Source organism: Stomoxys calcitrans, chromosome 1 (genome assembly GCF_963082655.1).
Source record: "Stomoxys calcitrans chromosome 1, idStoCalc2.1, whole genome shotgun sequence".
Taxonomy (NCBI): domain Eukaryota; kingdom Metazoa; phylum Arthropoda; class Insecta; order Diptera; family Muscidae; genus Stomoxys; species Stomoxys calcitrans.
In genome coordinates, this window is record NC_081552.1 from 194,891,257 (window position 1) to 194,912,834 (window position 21,578).

The following is a 21,578-nucleotide window of genomic DNA, read 5'->3' on the forward strand; positions in this document are numbered from 1 at the left end:
TATGGGCCTAAGACCCTAAATCGGAGGATCGGTCTATATGGGGCTATATGAAGATGTAGCCCGATATAGCCCATCTTCGAACTTATCCTGCTTATGGACAAAAAAGAATCTGTGCAAAGTTTCAGCTCAATATCTCTATTTTTAAAGACTGTAGCGTGATTCCAACAGACAGACGGACGGACATTGCTAGATCGTCTTAGATTTTTACGCTGATCAAGAATATATATACTTTATAGGGTCGGAAATGGATATTTCGATGTGTTGCAAACGGAATGACAAAATGAATATATTTTTTGATACTCCAAAAAAGTAGAAAAGTCGACTTTTTGATAATCGGAAAAGTCGACTTTTCGATTATCAGAAAAAGTCGACTTTTTGATTATCAGAAAAAATCGAACAGTCGACTTTTTGATCATCAGAAAAAGTCGACTTTTTAATTTCACTTTAAATCTCTAACCGTGTTTACGAAAGTCGAAAAGTCGACTCTTTGATAATCGAAAAAAGTAGACTTTTTGATTATCAGAAAAATTCGAAATGTCGACTTTTTAATTTTACTTTAAATCCCTAACCGTGTTCAGGAAAGTCGTTCAAAGAAGTCGAAAAGTCACCTTTTTGATAATAGAAAAAGTAGACTTTTTGATCATCAGAAAAAGTCGAAAAGACGAGTTTTTGATTATCAGAAAAAGTCGAAAAGACGACTTTTTGATTATCAGAAAAAGTCGAAATGTCGAAAAGTTGACTTTTCAATTTCACTTCAAATCCGTTATCGTGTTCACTAATCCTCCCGTCTGTTGGCTCACAATTCTTGGCTTGATTGTATTTAAGCTAAGAATACAAAGAGGATTTCCTATGGAATCTAAGTACACCAGAACAAACCAACAACTGCTATACATTTATCGATCGAATGACTTCATTATCTCTGAACGCCGAAGTACGCCAACAAAAACCAATCTTTCGATTAAGCTTCTGCTGTTAGAAAATCACCTTTCGGACTATTAAGAGGCCGCGATGCATAATGAATATCACCTTGTAAAAATATCTAAAATAAGACTACAAAATATTTTTTTTGTATTATTTTTATTAGATTAATGCATATACTTTTCATCAGCCACAATAGCAGTATAAAAAATATTGTCTTTTGTTTTTTATCGTTAAAAATAAACGATATTTATTACAAATATATATATATATATATATACATACAATAAAAAATATAATATATAGGAAAAAACAAGTTTCAAATAAATATAGAAATAGTTTAGTATATGAAGAGTTAAGTGCCAAAGTGTGTCAACTAGCTACTTCCGAAACAAACTACTATTCCAAGCATTTTCATATTATGGTTGAAAGACCATTTGTTTGATTCTGGAAGGGGATTTGTTTTGTCACCACTTTAGGCTAAAACAAGTAAGAGCGTGCTAAGTTCGGCCGGGCCGAATCTTATTTACCCTCCACCATGGATCGCATTTGTCGAGTTCTATGCACGGTATCTCTTTTTAGGCAAACAAGGAATATTGAATAAGAACTGTTATGCTATTGGAGCTACATATATCAAGTTATAGTCCGATTCGGACCATAAATTAATGCCGAACATTGTAGAAGTCATTGTGTAATATTTCAGTTCATTCGGATAAGAATTTCTTCTTATAGGGGCTCAAGAAGCAAAATCGGGAGATCGCTTTATATGGGAGCTTTATCAAGCTATGCATCGATTCGGACCATATTAGACACGTATGTTGAAGATCATGAGAGAAAACGTTGTACTCTTCCAAATCGGATGAAAATTGCACCCTCCAGCGGCTCAAGAAGTCATGATCCAAGGGCGGTTTATATGGCAGCTATATCAGGTTATGAACCGATTCAAACTATACTTAGCACAGTTATTGGAAGTGATAATAAAACACCTCAGTCAAATCGGATGAGAATTGCGCCCTCTAGAGGCTTAAGAAGTGAAGACCCAATATCGGTTGATATGGCAGCTATACCAAGTTTTGTACCGATTTGCGCCATACTAAGCACAGTTGTAGGAAGTCTTAATAAAACACCTCATGTAAAATGTCAGCCAAATCAGACGAGAATTGCGCCCTCTAGAGGCTCAAGAAGTCAGGACACAAGTTCGGTTTATATGGCAGCTATATCAGGTTATGAACTGATTTGAACCATACCTAACACAGTTGTTGGAAGTGATACCAAAACACCACGTGCAAAATTTCAGTCAAATCGGATGAAAATTGCGCCCTCTAGAGGCTCAAGAAGTCAGGACACAAGATCGGTTTATATGGCAGCTATACCAGGTTATGCACCGATTTGAGCCATAATTAACACAGTTGTTGGAAGTGATACCAGAACACCACGTGCAAAATTTCAGTCAAAATGGATGAAAATTGCGCCCTCTAGAGGCTCAAGAAGTCAAGACCCTAGATCGGTTTATATGGCAGCTATATTAAAACATGGACCGATTTGGACCATTTACAATCCCAATTGACCTACACTAATAAAAAGTATTTGTTCAACATTTCAAGCGCCTAGATTTACTCCTTCGAAAGTTAGCGTGCTTTCGACAGACAGACGGACGGACGGACGGATATGGCTAGATCGACTTAAAATGTCAAGACGATCAAGAATATATATACTTTATGGGATCTCAGACGCATATTTCGAGGTATTACAAACAGAATGACGAAATTAGTATACCCCCATCCTATGGTGGAGGGTTTAAAAAGAATAGAATATGTGCGTTTTTAGTTGTGCCCATACATAAGACACTGGTATCGAACTCGATCACCATCTGCCAACTTGAGGTTTTAGAATGAGCCTGCTATTAGGTCAGCACCCGATATTATAGAATCAGAAGCCACTATCACCTGAGATTCGGTTATCTTTGAAATAATGTTGCAAGCAGCAATTTCAGCATAGGTCACACCACCCACCACATACACTAGAATTTGGCGTTTTGTCAGAGGCAGTATTTCTCTAGTGTTGCCCTGTTTCACACTCTGACCATAGGATTTCATGGGCTGGCCATTGATTTGTATATTATCAATCATTGACAGCTTAGAAGTGAAATCCTCCATGCTCGTAGACTTCAAGAGAAACGCTGATAGCTGAGCTATAAGCGGTATGTAGACACGATTAAATACATAACTGGGACATGTTAGGGAATTAACTGTTGCATTGGATGCTGTCGTCGAAACCGAAGATGATGAGGCCGAAGCCACCGAAATATTATCCATTTCATCTGCCCCAGCTGTGGAGACCATAAGCTTTAAACGATTGGCATTGGCCTGGAAGGGAGTTTGCTGGAACTTTTGTATATTAAGTGGTATATTGGAGAGTAACTTTGTTGCCGTCTTATTGAGGGGAGTTGAAGATGTGAAGCCTGCCAAGCCTCCTTCTTCTGTTATGGCTGGTAAAAGTCCCACCTGTGCCAGATTTTGGAAAATTGGCAAATATTTTAGGCCAAAGTAGTTGCAGTAGTTTCGCACAAATTGTGTCAATTCATCTGTGGTTATGCCAGCACACACATGCAGAAGGCACAACAATCGCAAAGTATTATATTTCTGACCATCAGTGGTCAATAGTTCATCGATGTCGCCGATTATTTTCTTGCGCGATACATTATTCAAGATATCCTCCTCCAAGCTCTGCACACGCCGATAATTGTTGCCCAACATTTCGATGACTTTTTCGCTGGCATTTAAATGCCTCAGCAGCTTGGTTTTCAGCTCCGTTACCTTGGGCAACTTGCGATTGACATAATCGTGCATCTCTTCCAATTTCATATTATTGAGTTTGTGCAATTCCATGCTAATGGACTTTGCTTGCTGGCGTATTTGACTGCTGGCCGCGGAAAAATGCTTATAGCGATTTTCTGCATAGATCTCATCATGCGCACCGCTCAAACGTATTGTGGTGGGTTTTACATTTTTCGAAGGTGCATTACTACCTGTGGTCTTTTCCTTCTCCCTTTTGGGGGGTATCAAAAAGATGGATAGTTTTTGTTGTTTTATCTTATTTTTGCTCAAATCCAATTCAAGTATACCAGCATTGGTGCTGAACACCTCTGTCAAGAGGCCCGCATATATGGCTGGTGTGAGTAATGGCGATGCATAGTCTTTATCTCGGTCTATTATTAACATTGCGGCAAAATCTATATCCTTTTGTTCGCTTGAGTTCTTGGGCAAAGGACCTAAGTTGTTAAGCATTTTTAAAATGTTTTCCGAATGAACACCATAGGTTAATATGAAGTCTGGACGTCCACAGAGAATATGTAGAACACGCAAGCTCTGAGATATCGATGGTAATAGGCAACAGTCTGCTCGCGTATAGACTGAGGAGAACACCTGAATTAGAAAAGTTACACTGCTTAATAGGAAATTAATAAGCTTAGGTCGTTTAGAGCCAATATCTGTCAATGCTGTCCGTAACTCTAATGTTACAACAAGTTTAAAGTAGAAGGTTGGACATATTCCCTGATTGTGGGCACTTATTCACTTCGAAGGCCTGAACGGCATCAATGAATCTCTAGCCAAATGAAGTAAAATCCTCCTAGCAATTGGTTTACAATTGAGTTTCTCCAATTATCAACACTAAGTTTGCGAATAACAAATTTTCCCACGAACAGTCCGATTCAAGCTCTAAGCTCCATGATGGGGGATTTACTTGTTATAGCCGAGTACGAACAGCTATCCCATGGCAACCGGTTGTACTCACCGGATTGACCCGATGGAACCCTCATCGGCAAGGGCTGCTGGCTCAGTGTTCGTGTTTGTCTTTTTTCGTCATGGAAGAGGCACATCCCGGAGTGCCTTCTACGCACGCTCCTGGTCCGTGCCAGGATTGAAAAGAACCCCGGACCCTGGTTCTGTTCGGTTTGCCAGAACCGCCTCCATCATCGGTCGGTGTCGGTGAGGTGTAACCGGTGCATGGGGTGGGTACATTTTCGATCTTGCTTTGGCCTCACTTCACTACGGTAGTATAGTCATATTGGATATGTCGCAAGGTGCTGTGCGAACATAGCCAGCAGTGGGTCACAACCGTCGTTGTCGTCGCCTTCTGCGTCCTCCTCGTCGGACTATGTGACCCCCCCACGACTTCTCCCATACGACAACATATGCAACGGTAGCATCCCAGCCCAAATATTGCCAGGCCAATGCCGGAAAATGTATCATTTTTTTAACTAAACTGCAACGGTCTCCGTGGCAAGATCGATGAGATTGTGGATTTCATGAGTCGAAAAGATATATTGGTCGCAGCGATCCAGGAGACAAAACCGACCAAAAGCTGCAGCTTGCACAGTTGTCACGGATACAATGTGCTACGTAAGGATCGCTCAAGGAATGGAGGTGGGGGATTGGCCTTCGTGATACACCATTCCGTGCAATATAGACCCATCTCGCCTGCGCCTGGCGCTTGTGATCCCTACATGGAGTGCATGGGGATAGCAGTTAGGTCCGGTACTGCCGAGATAGAGCTATACAACGTGTACATACCGCCGGTTGGTAGCTGTGTCCCGATTAATGGCCAAGCTTACAACCCCGACATAAGTGGGTTACTATCTGGCCATAATCGTCTGGTTCTAGGCGACTTTAATGCGCATCACACTTCATGACATTCTCCCCTAGGTAACGACCAGCGTGGCAGAGCAGATTGAAGGCTCCACGTTTTGCACGGTGAATGAGGATGCCTCCACTAGGATTACGAGGAGGTGCAGCAGGTCGCCAGACATTTCCATTGATCCCCTGACCTCCTGAGTGACGTATCCTGGCAAGCCGTCATCGCTTTGCTGTCAGACCACCTCCCCATAGTTCTCACCATCGACCGACCACCCGACTTCATAACCTCTGAGCGCCGGACGTTTATCAATCATAAGAAGGCCGATTGGGCTGGCTTCAGAGAGTATGTTAATCGCCGCTTCTGTGAACTGCCACCCCCCTCGGATGTGCTTGTGGCCGAGAGGAAATTCCGAAACATAATTAATGCAGCAGCCGCTCGAATACCCTAAATGCGGCCTACTGCAGGCAGTGGTACTTACAGACGAGCGTAATGGGATTCGTGGTATGGACTCCACTACACCTCACGCTCTAGATCATGTAGATCTACCTTAAGGTTTCTGGGCGGTGGATATCTATCCACAAGATGATGATTTCCATGGTCTCTGCGATAACAGCCCTAAAGCATGTGCTTAGACAGCATGTAGTTATATCTTCGCACTGGTAGGATCTTTGTCTCCTGATGGAGGTGGTCCACATGAGAACTGAGGAGACAGCCATTCGCAGTTCGGAGGGCTGCATTCTGACAGAATATTATTCCACTGCGTGTCACAAAGCTGACGAGACCACACTAGCGCTGCATAACTTATCACAGGCCGGCCAATTGCTTTCTACGTGGTCAACAAGGTTTCGTTGTCTGCACCCCAAGTGCTGCCGGCAAGTGATTTGAGGAGTTCATCGTTATCACGAGAAGCTTAGCTGGAAGCTATCGGGAGCGTTCACAGGTTGCGGATAGTGGAATGCTTCGTACGGATTCCTGAATCCGTATTCCCAGACAATCAGTGGTATCGAGCGGAGAGTCTCAGTGAGAAGCCATGCGGCACAGGCTCTTGCTTTATTACTAAGTGCCTAATATGCTTGGTATAACAAGGCGAGTTATTGGCGCCTTTATATAACCAATGACCATTACATTCCAGTGGCAAACGATCTTATGGACCGAAACGTGCTTACTCACCTATAGGAGGAAGAGGATGAAGAGGATCACCAACAACACCTGCGAGGTCTTACCTCGAGGTAAGAAGGCGAGACATGCCTATATGTAAGAAGAATGAACTAAGCGGACTAAACTGAAGCGCGGTTTTTCGACACGAGAAGACATATACTGACGTAGAGAAAGAAAAAAAGAAATCGAAGCTTTCTGGAGGATCGAAGAGTGGCACTTTTCTGCATGTGGTGAAGTTGGGGAAGCTGGCTCAAAAAGTCACAACTCCTTCACCAGAGGTGGGATAGTAAAGTGTGGCGCCTGTCTCAGTACAAATAGCAAATTTGCCCATGAAAATTCCATTAAGGAACAGGGGCAAACTTCTCACATATTACTGAGTGCTGTCCGATTCAACTTAAAGCTCAATGATAAGCTGCTTGCTTTTTATAGCCGAGTCCAAAGGGCGTGCCGCAGTGAGAGAAGTTTTTACATGGCTCCCATACCAGTTGGCAGAGTACCTCACAAATGTCGCCAGCATTAGGAGGATTGTTGTTGTTGCCGTAGCAGTGTGTTGCACACTGATGAGGCAGCCCTTGGCGTTAAGGAACTCCGTCGAATCAATCCAGTACATACAACCGGCTGCCATAGGATTGAGCAGGGGATAACCACCGCTGAACATCATAGGCGGACATGTTAACCTCTGCGCTATGTTGGCCTGCCTCAGTATCTGCAAAGAAACCCACTAAGAAGAGTGAAGGAAGGGTTGAGGGCATGTATTATGAGGCTAGATTTCTTGAATCAGCCGCATTCGTCTGGGACTGGCCGACGCAAGTCTAGCGAAATCAGCATATGGTCCAGAATCATTTGGTACTACAGGAAAGGAGATTTTTGTCTTAGCCTGAAGGAGATCCTTGCCTTCTAGGAGTTTCTATATACACGCGGCCCGGCACGGGATAGCTGTATGAACCACACAACCTGCAATTTTGAGGTCCGATCTGTGTGGTGTTCTTTACTGTCGCGAGAAGCTTTGCTGCGAGCTACCAGGCGCGTCCACAGGCTGTGGATAGTGGAATGCTGCATACGGAGTGGAGCTGCAACGGCAGTCGCGGACAATCAGCCGGTATCGAGTGGAGTGTCTTAGTGAGAGGTCGGGTGGCACCGGCTCTTGCACAAGACTGAGTGCCTATGATGCTCGATAATTGGCGCCTTTAAATAACCAATGGTTACTCTGTTCCCGCGGCGATTGGTCTTTGGACCGGAACGAGCTTGCTCATCCACAGGAGCTTGACGAGCATAGCCACCTCCAAATGAAAATATAATTACAACAATAACAATATATGTGCGGTTTCGAGGCAGGGAGGTAAAGAAAGTGTTGCCAACTATTTCGGGAAACAGGACCTCACATATCCTGGTGATAATAAACCATGACTTCGGATCGCTAATAAGTAGTCCTTACTGATCATTGCAATGTCAGGTCCTTAATTTTGCGATGGATACAGGGAGAGGAGGAATTCTTCAGGCTATGTGATAACAAGGAGGAGTTTGAGTTGAAGAGGGTCGAGCGACCCTCAATTGCAAGAAGACAGAGGATAAAGGGTGAACACCTAGATACTCACCAGCCTCTTAGGCCTTTTAAACTACTGTTAAGGCCTGAAGTGGTTGACTGGACAAAGCTCTTACCTATGAGAGCTCCTCTGGCCAGGTTTGCCTTTTTCTCTATGTTTTTATGTCGCGCGTTGGTTTCCCTTTCCCTACTTTTTTTGGACTGATTAGCAACTAACTGTGTTGTATCTCTATATGCATTTTTCGCCCCTTTTTTCTGGTCTTCTTTCCTGAATCAAAGGTCTCCGAATGAAGCGGCTGACAACCGTGCCCGTCAACCTAACTCAGTGGAGCAGCTCTTGGTGTTGGAAAGAGTGCTATTGTCGTGAAGGGAAATTCCTGCGTCACTTTGTACTATTTTCACTTACATTTGGTACTTCCATGCTTAGAACACCCTCGTCTAAATGAATAAAATCCCAGTTGTATCTATGCAAACCGACTATGCCATAAAGGCCTTCATGCTCCAGCATTTGCATGAAATAAGCAAAACAAGAAGGCACACATATCACATGATAGTATTTAAATGTTGCATCCTCTGACCATGCTCCAATGCTGGTTTCTGTATTGCGAATTAATTTGATTTGTTCCATGACACGACCAAACGTAGCCAATTCACTGCGTATCATATACAACTGGACTTGATCCGGCGAACGGGTAATAGCATTACTGGCATCTAATTTAAAGATGCGTTGTATACCTTTGAGTCTGGAAGTGTGTAGGTTTATCATTTATTGCAAATCAAATAATTAAGAACCTGTGACTCACTTTAGCCAGGATGCTGCGCAAATGTGCTCTAAGGGTTTAATCAGATTGGGCTCTATAATTAAATCCTTCTTGCCCGGTATTGAACATAGTATGGCTTGTAATTTTTCCTGAGCAATTAATTGAAATCCTTGCAATTTCTTGTCCAACGTTGAAGATTGCATGTTTTTTCCCCGAGTTGTCCAAATGTTTGAGGGCTGCTTTAAACACCTTGACCAGCTGATTTTGTTTTGTTAAAATGCACAGCTGATGTTTGTCAGAGTGCGCATTGAATCGAGGAATCAGATTAAAACCCGATAAACCGAGTACGAAAATTGAATTTGTAAGCGTACTTTTCCAATAATAACTTAAAAGCAGGATGCATTTATAAGGTGAAGTCAAGCAAACAGCTGAGTACATTTTTTTATTTTTGTTTTGATATTGCAGTGACTCTAAATGTCAAAGGCTTAAAAAACAGCTGTAATTTTTTTTCTAAAATCTTAAAAAAATTTTCTATTGGATCCGAAATTCCACAAATAAGCAACAAAACAGTGCTATAATGATGAAAATATAAATGTAAAACACATTTGAAGAAAATACGTATGTTAAAACAAAAGCTGTGTTCGGGAACCTCAAAATTTGTGCAAATTTAAACAAATATTTACTGAAAGTCGTCGGCGTACTTTATTTGCCAGCAGAAGAGATCGCGAGGCAGTTAGAAAATGGAGAACCTGCAAATTTTTACTGGGACTTTTTTTGCAAGCAGAAATTTGCAACCTTGAACAGATGTTTTGTGAAGGTCAGCTGTTTTATGAAAAACAGCCGTTACATAAAAATACAAATGCCAACGGCAAAATGGATCAAAAAGGCAGAGGTAAGTAAAAAGCATAAATATTGTTCATTGGTAATTATTAAATTTGTTTAATTTCTATTTACTTTTAATGAAGATTCATGGCAGCAGCTATTGTTCAGGTACCGAAAAACTCGACAAATGAAGTTGTAATTTTACCTCAAGTCGGTTGTTCTACATTAGAAGGTAAGTGCAAAATTTGCGGAATTATTTGGCAAATTAAAACGTTGTGTCCTTCCAGACACCAAGAAAAGGACAATTATCGGTTTCTTAAGTATTTTGATGGAATCATCCTCTTCGGAGAGCTACGATGAAACCAACACCGTTCCTTTGAATTTGTTAAAGAGGGAAGATGCTGCCAGGGGATTAAGTGGGTCTAGCTGGGCAGTTAAACAAGTGACGCACAATGCAAATTAGTCTGCCAATTGTGAACGGATACAGATATCTTCAATGGGAAAACAAAGTGTCCGTAGCCGCCACATGAGCAAATAGAAAGCTCCCTTAGCCTCACATCGGTGGTCGTGGCAATTTATCTAGCCACAATACCCAAAAGATGCTTTGTTAACAATCTGTCAAGTCCAACTTGTCAATTGTTATCTTTCCAGTACAACTTACTTGCATTGAATGTATATTTCTAAAAAAACAGCCTATATTTCTGTCTATTTTTTACAACCTCAAAAATTTTATATAGGCACGGGCCTACATGTGACGTACATCTTAAGTCGGTTTGACCGTCAGTAAAAGATATTTTTGTCCAAGAAATTAGTTTTTATAATATTTTTTTTTAATAAAAAGCCTTTCTAAATTGTTTGGGATTTTTTATAGGGGATATTCATTGAAATTTGGGGATTCAAAATTTAAGGACAAGGGACGGCAACACTGCTTTTGCATCAATGAATACAGCTGACAGTGTTTGTTGTGACGTTTGAACCGCAATATAAAAATCATCAAAATTCATAAACAATAAAATATAATGGTTCGCATTAAAAATCGGTGAATTTTCCAGCAATATATACATTTCTTTTATATTAATCGATCTTTTTTTAGTTATATTGTTGTACAGATTATTCCTAAAAATGCAGAACAGAAGGTGCTTTATTTGAAAGAACAAATTTTGGCTAAATGTTTGCTGTCACATGTACAAAAATACTATGGTATTTATGGATTGGGATTGCTGGAACATGGGTTTCGTGTGAAATATTGCAATGAAAGAACAAAAATAGCAATTTTTCGATGTTCACATCACTCCTACAGATTTGTGACCAGTATATTGCCTTTGATTGTTTCGGTAAGTTTTTTTTTGTTTTGCTAAACGGAATATCCAGCTTACACCTTCGTTTGGATTAGGGAGGTTCTTCGCTTTTTTGACTTATGATCATAGTGCTGGTAGAGAAAAATAGATCCCGATTTTTTATACCGCTATTTATAGCTTATTCTGACTAGGCGTTATACTCTCAATACTGTCACTAGCCCGGCACGGAATGACAATGACCTCCACACCGTCCGGAACTTTGAGCTTCGATCCCTGTGTGTTGGTCATCGTCATCCGGAGAAGTTCAGCTGAGAGCTACCTGGCGCGGATAGTGGAATGCTCCATACGGAGTAGCTGCAACTGCAGTCGCGGACAATCAGCGGTGTCGAGTGGAGAGTCTCAGTGAGAGGCTGGGCGGCACCGACTCTTGCTTAAATACTGAGTGTCTATGATGCTCGATATGACAAGGCGAGTTAATGACACCTTTTAATAACCCGCGATGATCGGTCCTATAGACAGGAACGAGTTTGAAGAGGATCGCTTCAACAACAACAACATCAGTCACTAATTCAAATGTATGTTTGCCACTGCTACCATGCTAACTGTTCTAGAAAAGGGTTTCTCCAAATGTTCTCATTGAGCAGCAATATAGTCCCCGTATTTAATTGGGGCATGAAGTATTTGGCTCTGTTGCGTTCATAGCTAGCTTCTGTGTATGTGTATGCTCGCTCTAAAGAATTTTGAAAGTATCGATCACAATAAGAGCTTTTTACCTCCAATAAAAGATAAAATAATCAGAGACATTTTGATTGTCCCAATAGAAAAACATAAGAATCAAGCATTGTCAACATACACTAGTCGACGAAAGATGAAAAAAATACAAACAAATACTCCATATGTTACAAAGAAGATACACTGCATTTATTCAGTGACGAGTTCAGGCAAAGTTTAATTAGGTTGAAGAGGAGTGTATGGGTTTTCGGGCACACACCTAAGCTGTTAATCAGATAATCGTGCGTTTTAAATTCGAAAAGCCTATGCCAGAGTTTCTGTGCCAGCCACATAATCATTAATACTCTTACATCACATGCCTCTAAGTTGTTTCATGTCTTGAACAGCATCCCAAGCAGTGGGTTTTTACGAAAGTCGGTCATTCACATAAAAAGTGGTTATTGCAGCAGTGTGTTGTACACTGAGGCGGCAGCCCTTGCCGGTGAATGTCTTCATCGGGTCAATTCAGTACGTACAACCAGCTGCTATGGGATTGCACATAGAAGCGACCCTCGTCAAGCTCCTGCAGATGAGCAAGCTCGTTCTGGTCCAAAGGACCGATAGCAGCGGGAACATGGTGGCCATTGGTTATTTAAAGGCGCCAATAACTCCCATTGTCATATCGAGCAGGAAGCTATAACAATGTAAATGCTAATTTGGATTATATTTGGAACGGTTATTGAAAGTTGTAACAGAACGCCATTTGCTAAATTTCAGCCATATCGGACAACAATTGCGGCTTCCAGGGGCTCAAATCGGGAAATTTGAGATTTGTTGTAGGCACATTTTCATGTGGAGGTGGCGATCCTCGTCAAACTTCAGTATGTGAGCAAACTTGTTCCGGTCCAAAGAACCGATCGACGCAAAAACAAGGTGGCCATTGGTTATTTAACGGCGCCAATAACCCGCCTTGTCATATCGAGCATCATCGCACTCCGTATTTGTGCAAGAGCCGGTGCCGCCCGGCCTCTTATTAAGTCTCCGCTACTCCGTATGGCGTATTCCAGCATCCGCAACCTGTGGACGAGCCCGAGACCGCAGCAAAGCTTGTCGTGACAGCAATGAACACTAAACAGATCGAACCTCAATCTTCCAGCCTGTGTGGTGCTAACAACTATCCCGTGCGGGATACGGAAAAAATTGATCGCCAATTGTCCTCTGTCTTCTCGCAATTGCGGGGCAGTAAAGCAAAAGATGACCACTCAACTGTCTCCCACTTCTACTTGTCATCGCACAGCCAGCAGAAATACGTCGTTCTCTGTGCCAAACGCTAAGCCAAGCACTTAACTTTGCAATAACCAATCAGGACAACCCATCAGTCCTTAGTCATGCTTTCTCAGCCCCAAAGTAAGGGACTTGCTGTTTCGCGATATACTCGGCCACAGTGCTTTCGCCACCCTGCAACCCAGAACGTCAAAGCACGTTTCATACGAGCTCATCACTGTTCCATTCCTGAACTGTTCATCGTCAGCAGAGCCTTGACATACTTTCTCTTGATTCGAAGAAGTTTTTTACATTTTTTAACCTGAAACCTGGTTGCGCCGCCGTCGTAGAAAGCGTCCACATCGGTGTTCTTTCAGCATCTCCTAACCGTCCACGCATGTATATCGTGACAGTATGATGGGGCAGCAGCTCCCGCTTTGGTCGTCTTCAGTGAATGCACTACAGCTAGGATCTTCGCCTGAAAGACGTTGCAACCGTCTAGAAGCTTACACAATTCCCTGAAGTAAACGGTTATTCGAATGCTGGCAGGGGTCTGATCCAAGCTGCACTACAGCTAGGATCTCCGCCTGAAAGACGTTGCAACCGTCCAGTCGCCTACATGATTCCCTGAAGTAAACGGTTATTCGAATGCTGGCAAAGGTCTGATCCAAGAGACAGTAGTCCCCCTCGTTGTAACAGGGCAGTTTCTGGCCATGTAGCCACAGCAGATACTGAGCAGTTGCCCCACTTCCCGATCCCAACGTATGTGAATGAGCTAGCTCCCTACACTGACTCGACCACTGGCGGAGGAGTGCCGCCGCTCGATCATCCACAGGGAGAAAGTTGACCAAGTTCCTTCGATCTCTTTTCCAGGGTGTTGAAAAAACCTTCTTCAGTTGAGTCTGATTAGTCCATTTTCCCCTTTGTGTGAGATCGGACTCGCTCTCACCGACAAGTCTTACTACGTCAGATCAAACCCTTTGATAGGCATATCTTGCTTTCTTGGCCTTTGACTTTTTCTTACCCGGAGATACCTTTCACTTAAAATGTCATGATCTTGATCACTCTGCCTAGTGAGTAGAGAGCCTCCAGCATCCGATCTGTCATAGTCCCCCATTTCTATATGTTGTTGGTGTTGTAGCAGTGTGTTGTACACTGAGGCGGCAGCCCTTGCCGATGAAGGACTTCATCGGGTCATTTCTATAAGGTACCAACGTATACATTTTCCCATCGAAAGACTCCTCCATTCTCTGCACAAACTCCGTAAGGGCAGTCACCGCTTACCTCCCTTTGACATAGACGTGTTGTCTGATATTAAGCAACTCGCATGGTATCCTATTCGTTACCATACAATGGTGTCCACTTTACGCTCCATAGTTTCTAGTAGGGCGTAAAGCTTATTGATCTATAAGCGCCATTTTTTGCTCTTCGAAATTTTCTCTTCAGTCAAAATTTCCTATTTTCAACAAATTTATCATGCTATTGCCACTAATGTTATACAAAATGTTCTTCTTTTTTGTAGATTGGAGATGTTCAAGCGAAATTTCGTACAATTTATACAGGAGCCACGATAATGCAATGCAATAAATTTATCATAAAGCATCAACAAACTTATCTTGATCGTATGGTGGGTCAAATTGATTCGGCCAAAGAAAGACAAGACATGATTAAACGAGTCATGGAATTCGACTTAGGCTGAGAAATCATATATCATAGGAAAATCTATAAAACTAATAGCATTAGCCTCATATGATCGATTTACTTTATTATTAAAACAAATGTTTTTTTACTTTCGTTGCTAAGAACTTAATATAACAAAAGAAAAATATGAACTTAAAGTACAATTTGGTATGTATAGTATTGTGTTTTACCATTATATGTGGGTATAAACTTGTCTATATACAAAAGAGTCATATCATTTAGACATCCACTAAATATTTACGCGTTATGGAGTTGCGTCCATATAATCCCAGGGCTGATAGAATTTGTTTGACCTTTTGTTTTACATCGTTAAGGGTTAATTTATTTTTCTTGCTATAGACGTTAAGATAAATACCCAGGACAACTACTAGGCCAGCCCAAACATATCTGAAATCAAAACAAATTTGTTGTTGACAAGGTGTGGTAAATTTAAATAATAAACCACTTACTGTATTGTAAAAGGTTTGCTGAAGAATATGAAGGATATGGCTATTGTCACTGCTTTGCGAGCAGTGGTTACTGTAGCAGCAACCGGAGCCCCGCTGCTTCTCACCAAAGCCAAAACAAAATGAATGCCTAGGTAGCCCGAAAGACTAAATAGGAAACCATAGCCAAAAGATTCTCGAGGATGCTAAAAAAATAGTAACATATTTATAACAATAACATGTTCTTAGCAAAGCTTCACTCATTCACCTGTAGACAGAAAGCAAAATCATTAAAGAAATTGCCAGTTACCATCATAATAACAAACAAGTACACAAATCCAAGTCCATAGGAATACAATACAACTTCACTGCTCTGAGCTTTATGATCTCTCATTGCCTTCTCCTGGACATTTCCAATGGCAGCATCGCACAGTAATGCACAGGATATCAAGGCCACCCCAAAGGCATTGAAATTCGGCGAAACTTGTGAATCGGCCAAAGTAAACCAAGCCAAACCAATACACATAGCAAGTGCAGCAGTAAAATCCAAAAAGCCATAACGTTTTCCTTGTATGAGAATGCTTCCAATCATTACCGGTATCAATTTACAGCACTTAAATATAACTTGTGTTGGATAATTAAGATACCCTAAACTAGAGTTTGACAGCCCCATTGTTCCCAATGTCAATGCGGCCAGTATCACATACGTTCCCATGGGTATGTTTCTTTGCATGGCGGGCACACCACTGCGTCTCGCTTCCATGCTACGCTCCACAACACCGAAACATATATAATAACCAAATTGAATGAGTGTAAGGAACCATCCATATGATTTGAATTCTTCCTCGGTGAAGATTAACTCTTGCAAATATCCATAAAGTAAGTATAGCACAAAGACTCCAGCACAGCTTAATAGGAATTGTGTTGTTTTGTTATAGTATGTTAATTCAAAACAAAGTATTCTCATTTCAGGTGGATCCCCACCACCGATGGAAGATTTCCGTTGTTGCACACCGCCATTGGTAACATTATTGCCATCTATTTGTATTATATTGCTGTTACTCATTCTGTGTTTCTTTTGAAGTACTTATGCGCAACCCCTTTGTTTTCTTTCCTAATATAAACTATAACCAACTCCAAATCATTTTATAATACCAATTGATTTCTTCAACGTCAACACACGGAATACCTTATCACTTCACTGAATTTGTTTACATTGCCGAATGGCAAATCGGTTTCGATTATAACCATTAAATGATAACTGTATTTTAATCGATTATGAGTTATCGGTTAAATGCTTCATTTGTTTTTAGGTCTGTATTATTTTTGCTTTAGTTAGATAATCAGTGCCAAGTTGCAATAAGAGAGCTATGTGGTGCAAAACCTTGCTCAATATCAAGATACATTCATTTACAGGTAGTGGCAGTTGCCCAATAACAAAGGTAAGTATGTAAAAAACAACAACAAAATATTGAGTGCACTATCTGTCAATTATCAGTGATTAGTGCAACTCTGATTTGGTGTATGTTACTAGTTCGCGCCATATTTCGTTGTTTGGGTGTGTTTTGGTTCATAACTTTAATGCTTACACACAACCAAAACTCTTTGACAGGTAGTGCACTTCGAGAGTAAACCTTGTACTCAGCTGTTTACGGTACACTATCTAGAAATCAAGATACATTCCTTTACAGGTTGTTGTTGTTGTTGTAGCAGTTTATTGTGTACTATCTTTCGTCTGCTTGATTCTGTTGAGTGTCAAGACCCAGGAACTCCGCGACTAAGATGGGGTGCGTCCACAGGGATCTGGGTCTGAGTCGAGTGGGTCTGGCCGGGCAGTTAAACAGGTGACGTGTATCGTGCGGTCCCTGGTTACAATCGGGACATACATCTTGCACGTCGGCATCAATCCTAGCTCTGTGGGAATTGAGGCGGCTGCATCTGCCGGAACGTAATTGAGCCAGAACCACTCTGGTTTGCCGGGGGAGGTCGATTTCTTCGGGTGCAATGGGTGGCGGTCGTTCTCCAAGGACTGCATGAATGTTGTTCAGACCCGCTTGATATGCCGCTTGATCTAGAGGTTCTCTCTTGTAGCGCTGGACCTCACGCTCTAGATCGTGTAGATCTACCTTAAGGCTTCTGGGCGGTGGGTATCTATCCACAAGATGATGATTTGGATGATTTCTGCGATAACAGCCCAAAAGGTATTGCTTAGACAGCATGTAGTTATGTCTTCGCACTGGTAGGATCTTTGTCTCCTGATGGAGGTGGTCCACATGAGAACTAAGGAGACAGCCCGTCGCAGTTCGGAGGGCGGCATTCTGACAGATCTGAATATTATTCCACTGTGTGTCACAAAGTTGACGTGACCACACTGGCGCTGCATAACTTACCACAGACCGGCCAATTGCTTTGTACGTGGTCAACAAGGTTTCTTTGTCTGCACCCCAAGTGCTGCCAGCGAGTGACTTGAGGACCTTGTTTCTACTTTTGACTTTATTGCAGATTGCTGTGGCATGTGGGGAGAATGTGACGCCAAGTATTTTGGGACACTTGATGGTCGGAATCATTTCTCCATCGACCATCACAGTCAGCTCAGAATTCACCTCACGCGTATTTGTAGTGAACAGTGTGGCTGAAGATTTGGTGGCGGATATCTTCAGATTTCTTGCAGCGAAATATGAGGCAAGCTCGTTGAGGTAGACGTTCAACCTATCGCAGATGTCATCAATGGGTGGGGGGCCTGATGCCATGATCGTACAGTCGTCCGCATATGATACGATCTCTATGCCGTCTGGAGGAGGTGGGATGGAGGATAGGTAGAGGTTAAACAGAGCCGGAGATATCACCCCACCTTGGGGAACTCCCTGTTTCACTTTACGGTGTTTTGACTTCTTATCCCTAAATTCCACAAATGACTGGCGGCCACACAGATAATTCGCGACCCAACGTTTCAGGCCTGGCTGGAGGGACGTGTTGGCGATGTCCTCAAATAATTTGGCATGGCTGACCGTGTCGAATGCCTTCGATAGGTCCAGTGCCACGAGGACCGTCCTATCACATGGCCTGGGTTGATTGGAGCCACGGCAAATGTGTGTGGTGGTGGCATACAAAGCTGTTGTTGTGCTGTGCAGTCTCCGAAATCCATGTTGATTCTCGGCGAATGGAAATTCTCCTACGAGGCTCGGGAGGAGTAATGCCTCAAGCGTCTTTGCCACTGGTGAGAGAAGGGAGATCGTTCTGTACGACTCCCCCAAACTCGGGTCTTTTCCAGGCTTCAGTAGCGGAATCACTCTGCCCATTTTCCAGACATCGGGAACTATAAGAGTGTTCAATGACAGGTTAAGGACAGTGGTAAGGTACTCAACTCCAGGTTAATCCAGATTCTTCAGCATCAATGTAGAGATTCCGTCGGGGCCCAACGCCTTGGAAGATTTGGCGCCACGGATGACATTCGTAACTTCGCCCACGGTAAATTGTGTTGGCTGTTCATCTGCTCGAAGACCACGAATACGGCGAATGGCTCTCCTCCTTGCCCTGTCTCTCTCGGGATGCACAATAAATTGACGGTTGAACAACCTGGCGCATCTCTTGGCAGTTCATTGAAGCAGCGATTGGTATACTCTCTGAAGCCAGTCCAATTGGCCTTCTTGTAATTGATGAACGTCCGGCGCTCAGAGGTTAAGAAGTCGGGTGGTCGGTCGATGGTGAGGATTATGGGGAGGTGGTCTGGCCCCAAAGAGATGACGGCTTGCCAGGATACGTCACTCAGGAGATCAGGGGATGCGATTGAGATGTCTGGCGAGCTGCTGCACCTCCTCGTAATCCTAGTGGGGGCATCCTCATTCACCGTGCAAAACGTGGAGCTATCTATCTGCTCTGCCAAAGCTATGCCACGCTGGTCGTTACCTAGGGGAGAATGCCATGACGAGTGATGTGTATTAAAATCCCCCAGAACCAGACGACTATGGCCAGATAGCAACCCACTTATGTCGGGGCTGTAGGCCTGGCCATTAATCGGGACACAGCTATCAACCGGCGGTATATACACGTTGTATATCTCTATCTCGGCAGTACCAGACCTGACTGCTACCCCCATACATTCCATGTATGGGTCACGAGCGTCAAGCGCAGGCGAGATAGGTCTATACTGCACGGAATGGTGTATAACGAAGGCCAATCCCCCACCTCTATTCCTTGAAGCGATCCTTACGTAGCACATTGTAGCCGTGACAACTGTGCAAGCTGCAGGTGTTAGTCAGCTTTGTCTCCTGGATCGCTGCGACCGATATGCTCTTCCGACTCATAAAATCTACAATCACATCAATCTTGCCTCGCAGTCCATTGCAGTTTAACTGCAAGATACACTTCCGATACACTTACGATACACTTCCCGGCACTGGCCTGGCAATATTAGGGCTAGGGTGCTGTCGTTGCATAAATTGCCGTACGGGAGAGGTCGGGGGGGTCACATAGTCCGACGCCGAAGGCGACGACGGCGACGCTTGTGACCCACTGCTGGCTATGTTCGCACAGCACCTAGCGACATAGCCTGTATGACTATACTCCCGTAGCGATGTTAGGCCAGAGCAAGAACGGAAATGTACCCATTCCAAGCACCGGTTACACCTCACCGACACTGACCGATGATGAAGGCGGTTCTGGCAAACGGAACAGAACCAGGGTCCGGGGTTCTTTTCAATCCCGGCACGGACCAGAAGCATACGGAGAAGGTACTCCGGGATGTGCCTCTCCCATGACGAAAAAAGACGAACACGTACACTGAGGCGGCAGCCCTTGTTGATGAAGATTCCATCGGGTCAATCCGGTGCGTACAACCGGCTGCCATGGGATTCCTTTACAGGTAGTGGCAGTAACCCAACAACAAAATATTGAATGCACTATCTGTCAAAATCAGTGATTAGTGCAACTCTGACTTTGTGTATGATAATAGTTCGCGCCATTTTTCGTTGTTTGTGCGTGTATGGTTCTTAACTATAATACACACACACAACCAAATCTCGTAGAAAGATAGTGTACTTCGCGAGAATAAATTGTACTCTACCTAGTAATTATGTATTGTTTGTAATTATGTCATGAATCTATATCAAGGCGGATTTAAAATCATGGTCTCGAATAGCTGTTAACATAGACATGGAAAAATACTTAATAGCTGGTGTTCGGGAACTCAAAAATTTGTGCAAATTTGCACAACTTTTTACTGGTCGTTCGCGTACTTTATTTTCCAACAGAAGAGAGAGCGAGAGAGAGCAAATTTTGACAGTTCGAAAATAGAGAACCTGCAAATTGATACTGGGAGTTTTTTTTGCCAGCAGAAATTTGCAACTTTGAACAGATGTTTTGTAAAGGTCAAATGTTTTATGAAAAGCAGCCGTTACATGAACATACAAAAGCCAACACCAAAATGGATCCATAAAGGCAGAGGTAAGTAAAAAATAAAAATATTATTTAATTATTAAATTTGTTTCATCTTTATTTACTTTTAATGAATATTCATGGTAGCAGATAGTGTTCAGGTAGAGAAAACTCGCCAAATGTATTTGTAATTTTACCTCAAATCGGTTGTTCTACATTAGGAGGTAAGTGCAAAATATGCGGAATTATTTGTAAAATCCTTCTAGACACCATGAAAAGAGCAATGATCGGTTTCATAAGCGTTTTGATGGAATCATCCTCATCAGAGAGTTACGTTAAAGAGGGAAGATGCTACCATGGTATTAAGTGGGTCTAGCTGGGCAGTTTAAAGGTACGCACAGTGGGATTGGAAAAAATTAGTGCAAATTGGTCTGCCAATTGTGAGCGGATACAGATATCTTCAATGATAACACAGTGTCCGTAGCCGCCACATGACCAAATAGAAAGCTCTCATAGCCTTACATCAGTGGTCGCAGCAATTTATCCAGCCACAATATCCAGAAGCATTAGGTGGTTAGTCCAAGGTTCCTTTGTCAGCACACCAAGTGCTGCCGACAAGGGACTTGAGAACGTTATTTCTACTTTTGTGTACGGTGAAGCAGTTGTAGTCCTATGCAGCCTTCGAAATGCATGATGATGCTCGGCGAATAGAAATTGTCTAACGGAAAGGATCGGAGGGTGTAGTCCCTCATTCTTCTTGGCTACTAATGAAAGAAGACAGATCGGTCTGTACGACTTCCCCATGCTGGTGTCCTTTCCAGGTTTCAGTAGCGGGATCACACTGCCCATCTTTCAAATATCGAGTACCATAATAGGGTTCAGACAGGCTGAGGACAGTTGTAATGTACTCGATTGCAGACAGATCCAGATTCTTCAGCATCTGTGTAAAGATTCCGTCTGGGACCAG

The 21,578-nt window shown here is 42.7% G+C and overlaps 3 protein-coding genes across 3 annotated transcripts; 1 reads left to right on the plus strand and 2 right to left on the minus strand.

Annotated features, from left to right (window-relative positions):
- Positions 1-1,229: 1,229 nt before the first annotated feature.
- Positions 1,230-9,262, minus strand: LOC106086777 (vacuolar protein sorting-associated protein 33B). Its single transcript, XM_013251578.2, has 3 exons — positions 9,061-9,262; positions 8,664-9,000; positions 1,230-4,343 (listed from the first exon to the last, which is right to left on the minus strand). Exons 1-3 carry the CDS (start codon positions 9,219-9,221, stop codon positions 2,805-2,807), a joined length of 2,037 nt encoding a protein of 678 aa, XP_013107032.2. The 5' UTR covers positions 9,222-9,262; the 3' UTR covers positions 1,230-2,804.
- A 1,528-nt stretch (positions 9,263-10,790) lies between these two features.
- LOC106086779 (uncharacterized) lies at positions 10,791-14,956 on the plus strand. Its single transcript, XM_013251580.2, has 3 exons — positions 10,791-10,879; positions 10,934-11,174; positions 14,635-14,956. Exons 1-3 carry the CDS (start codon positions 10,860-10,862, stop codon positions 14,809-14,811), a joined length of 438 nt encoding a protein of 145 aa, XP_013107034.2. The 5' UTR covers positions 10,791-10,859; the 3' UTR covers positions 14,812-14,956.
- LOC106086778 (adenosine 3'-phospho 5'-phosphosulfate transporter 2) lies at positions 14,852-16,468 on the minus strand. The gene is made up of 3 exons (XM_013251579.2): positions 15,507-16,468; positions 15,263-15,444; positions 14,852-15,200 (listed from the first exon to the last, which is right to left on the minus strand). The coding sequence occupies exons 1-3, from the start codon at positions 16,302-16,304 to the stop codon at positions 15,032-15,034; spliced, it is 1,149 nt and encodes a 382-aa protein (XP_013107033.1). The 5' UTR covers positions 16,305-16,468; the 3' UTR covers positions 14,852-15,031.
- Between the last annotated feature and the right edge of the window lie 5,110 nt (positions 16,469-21,578).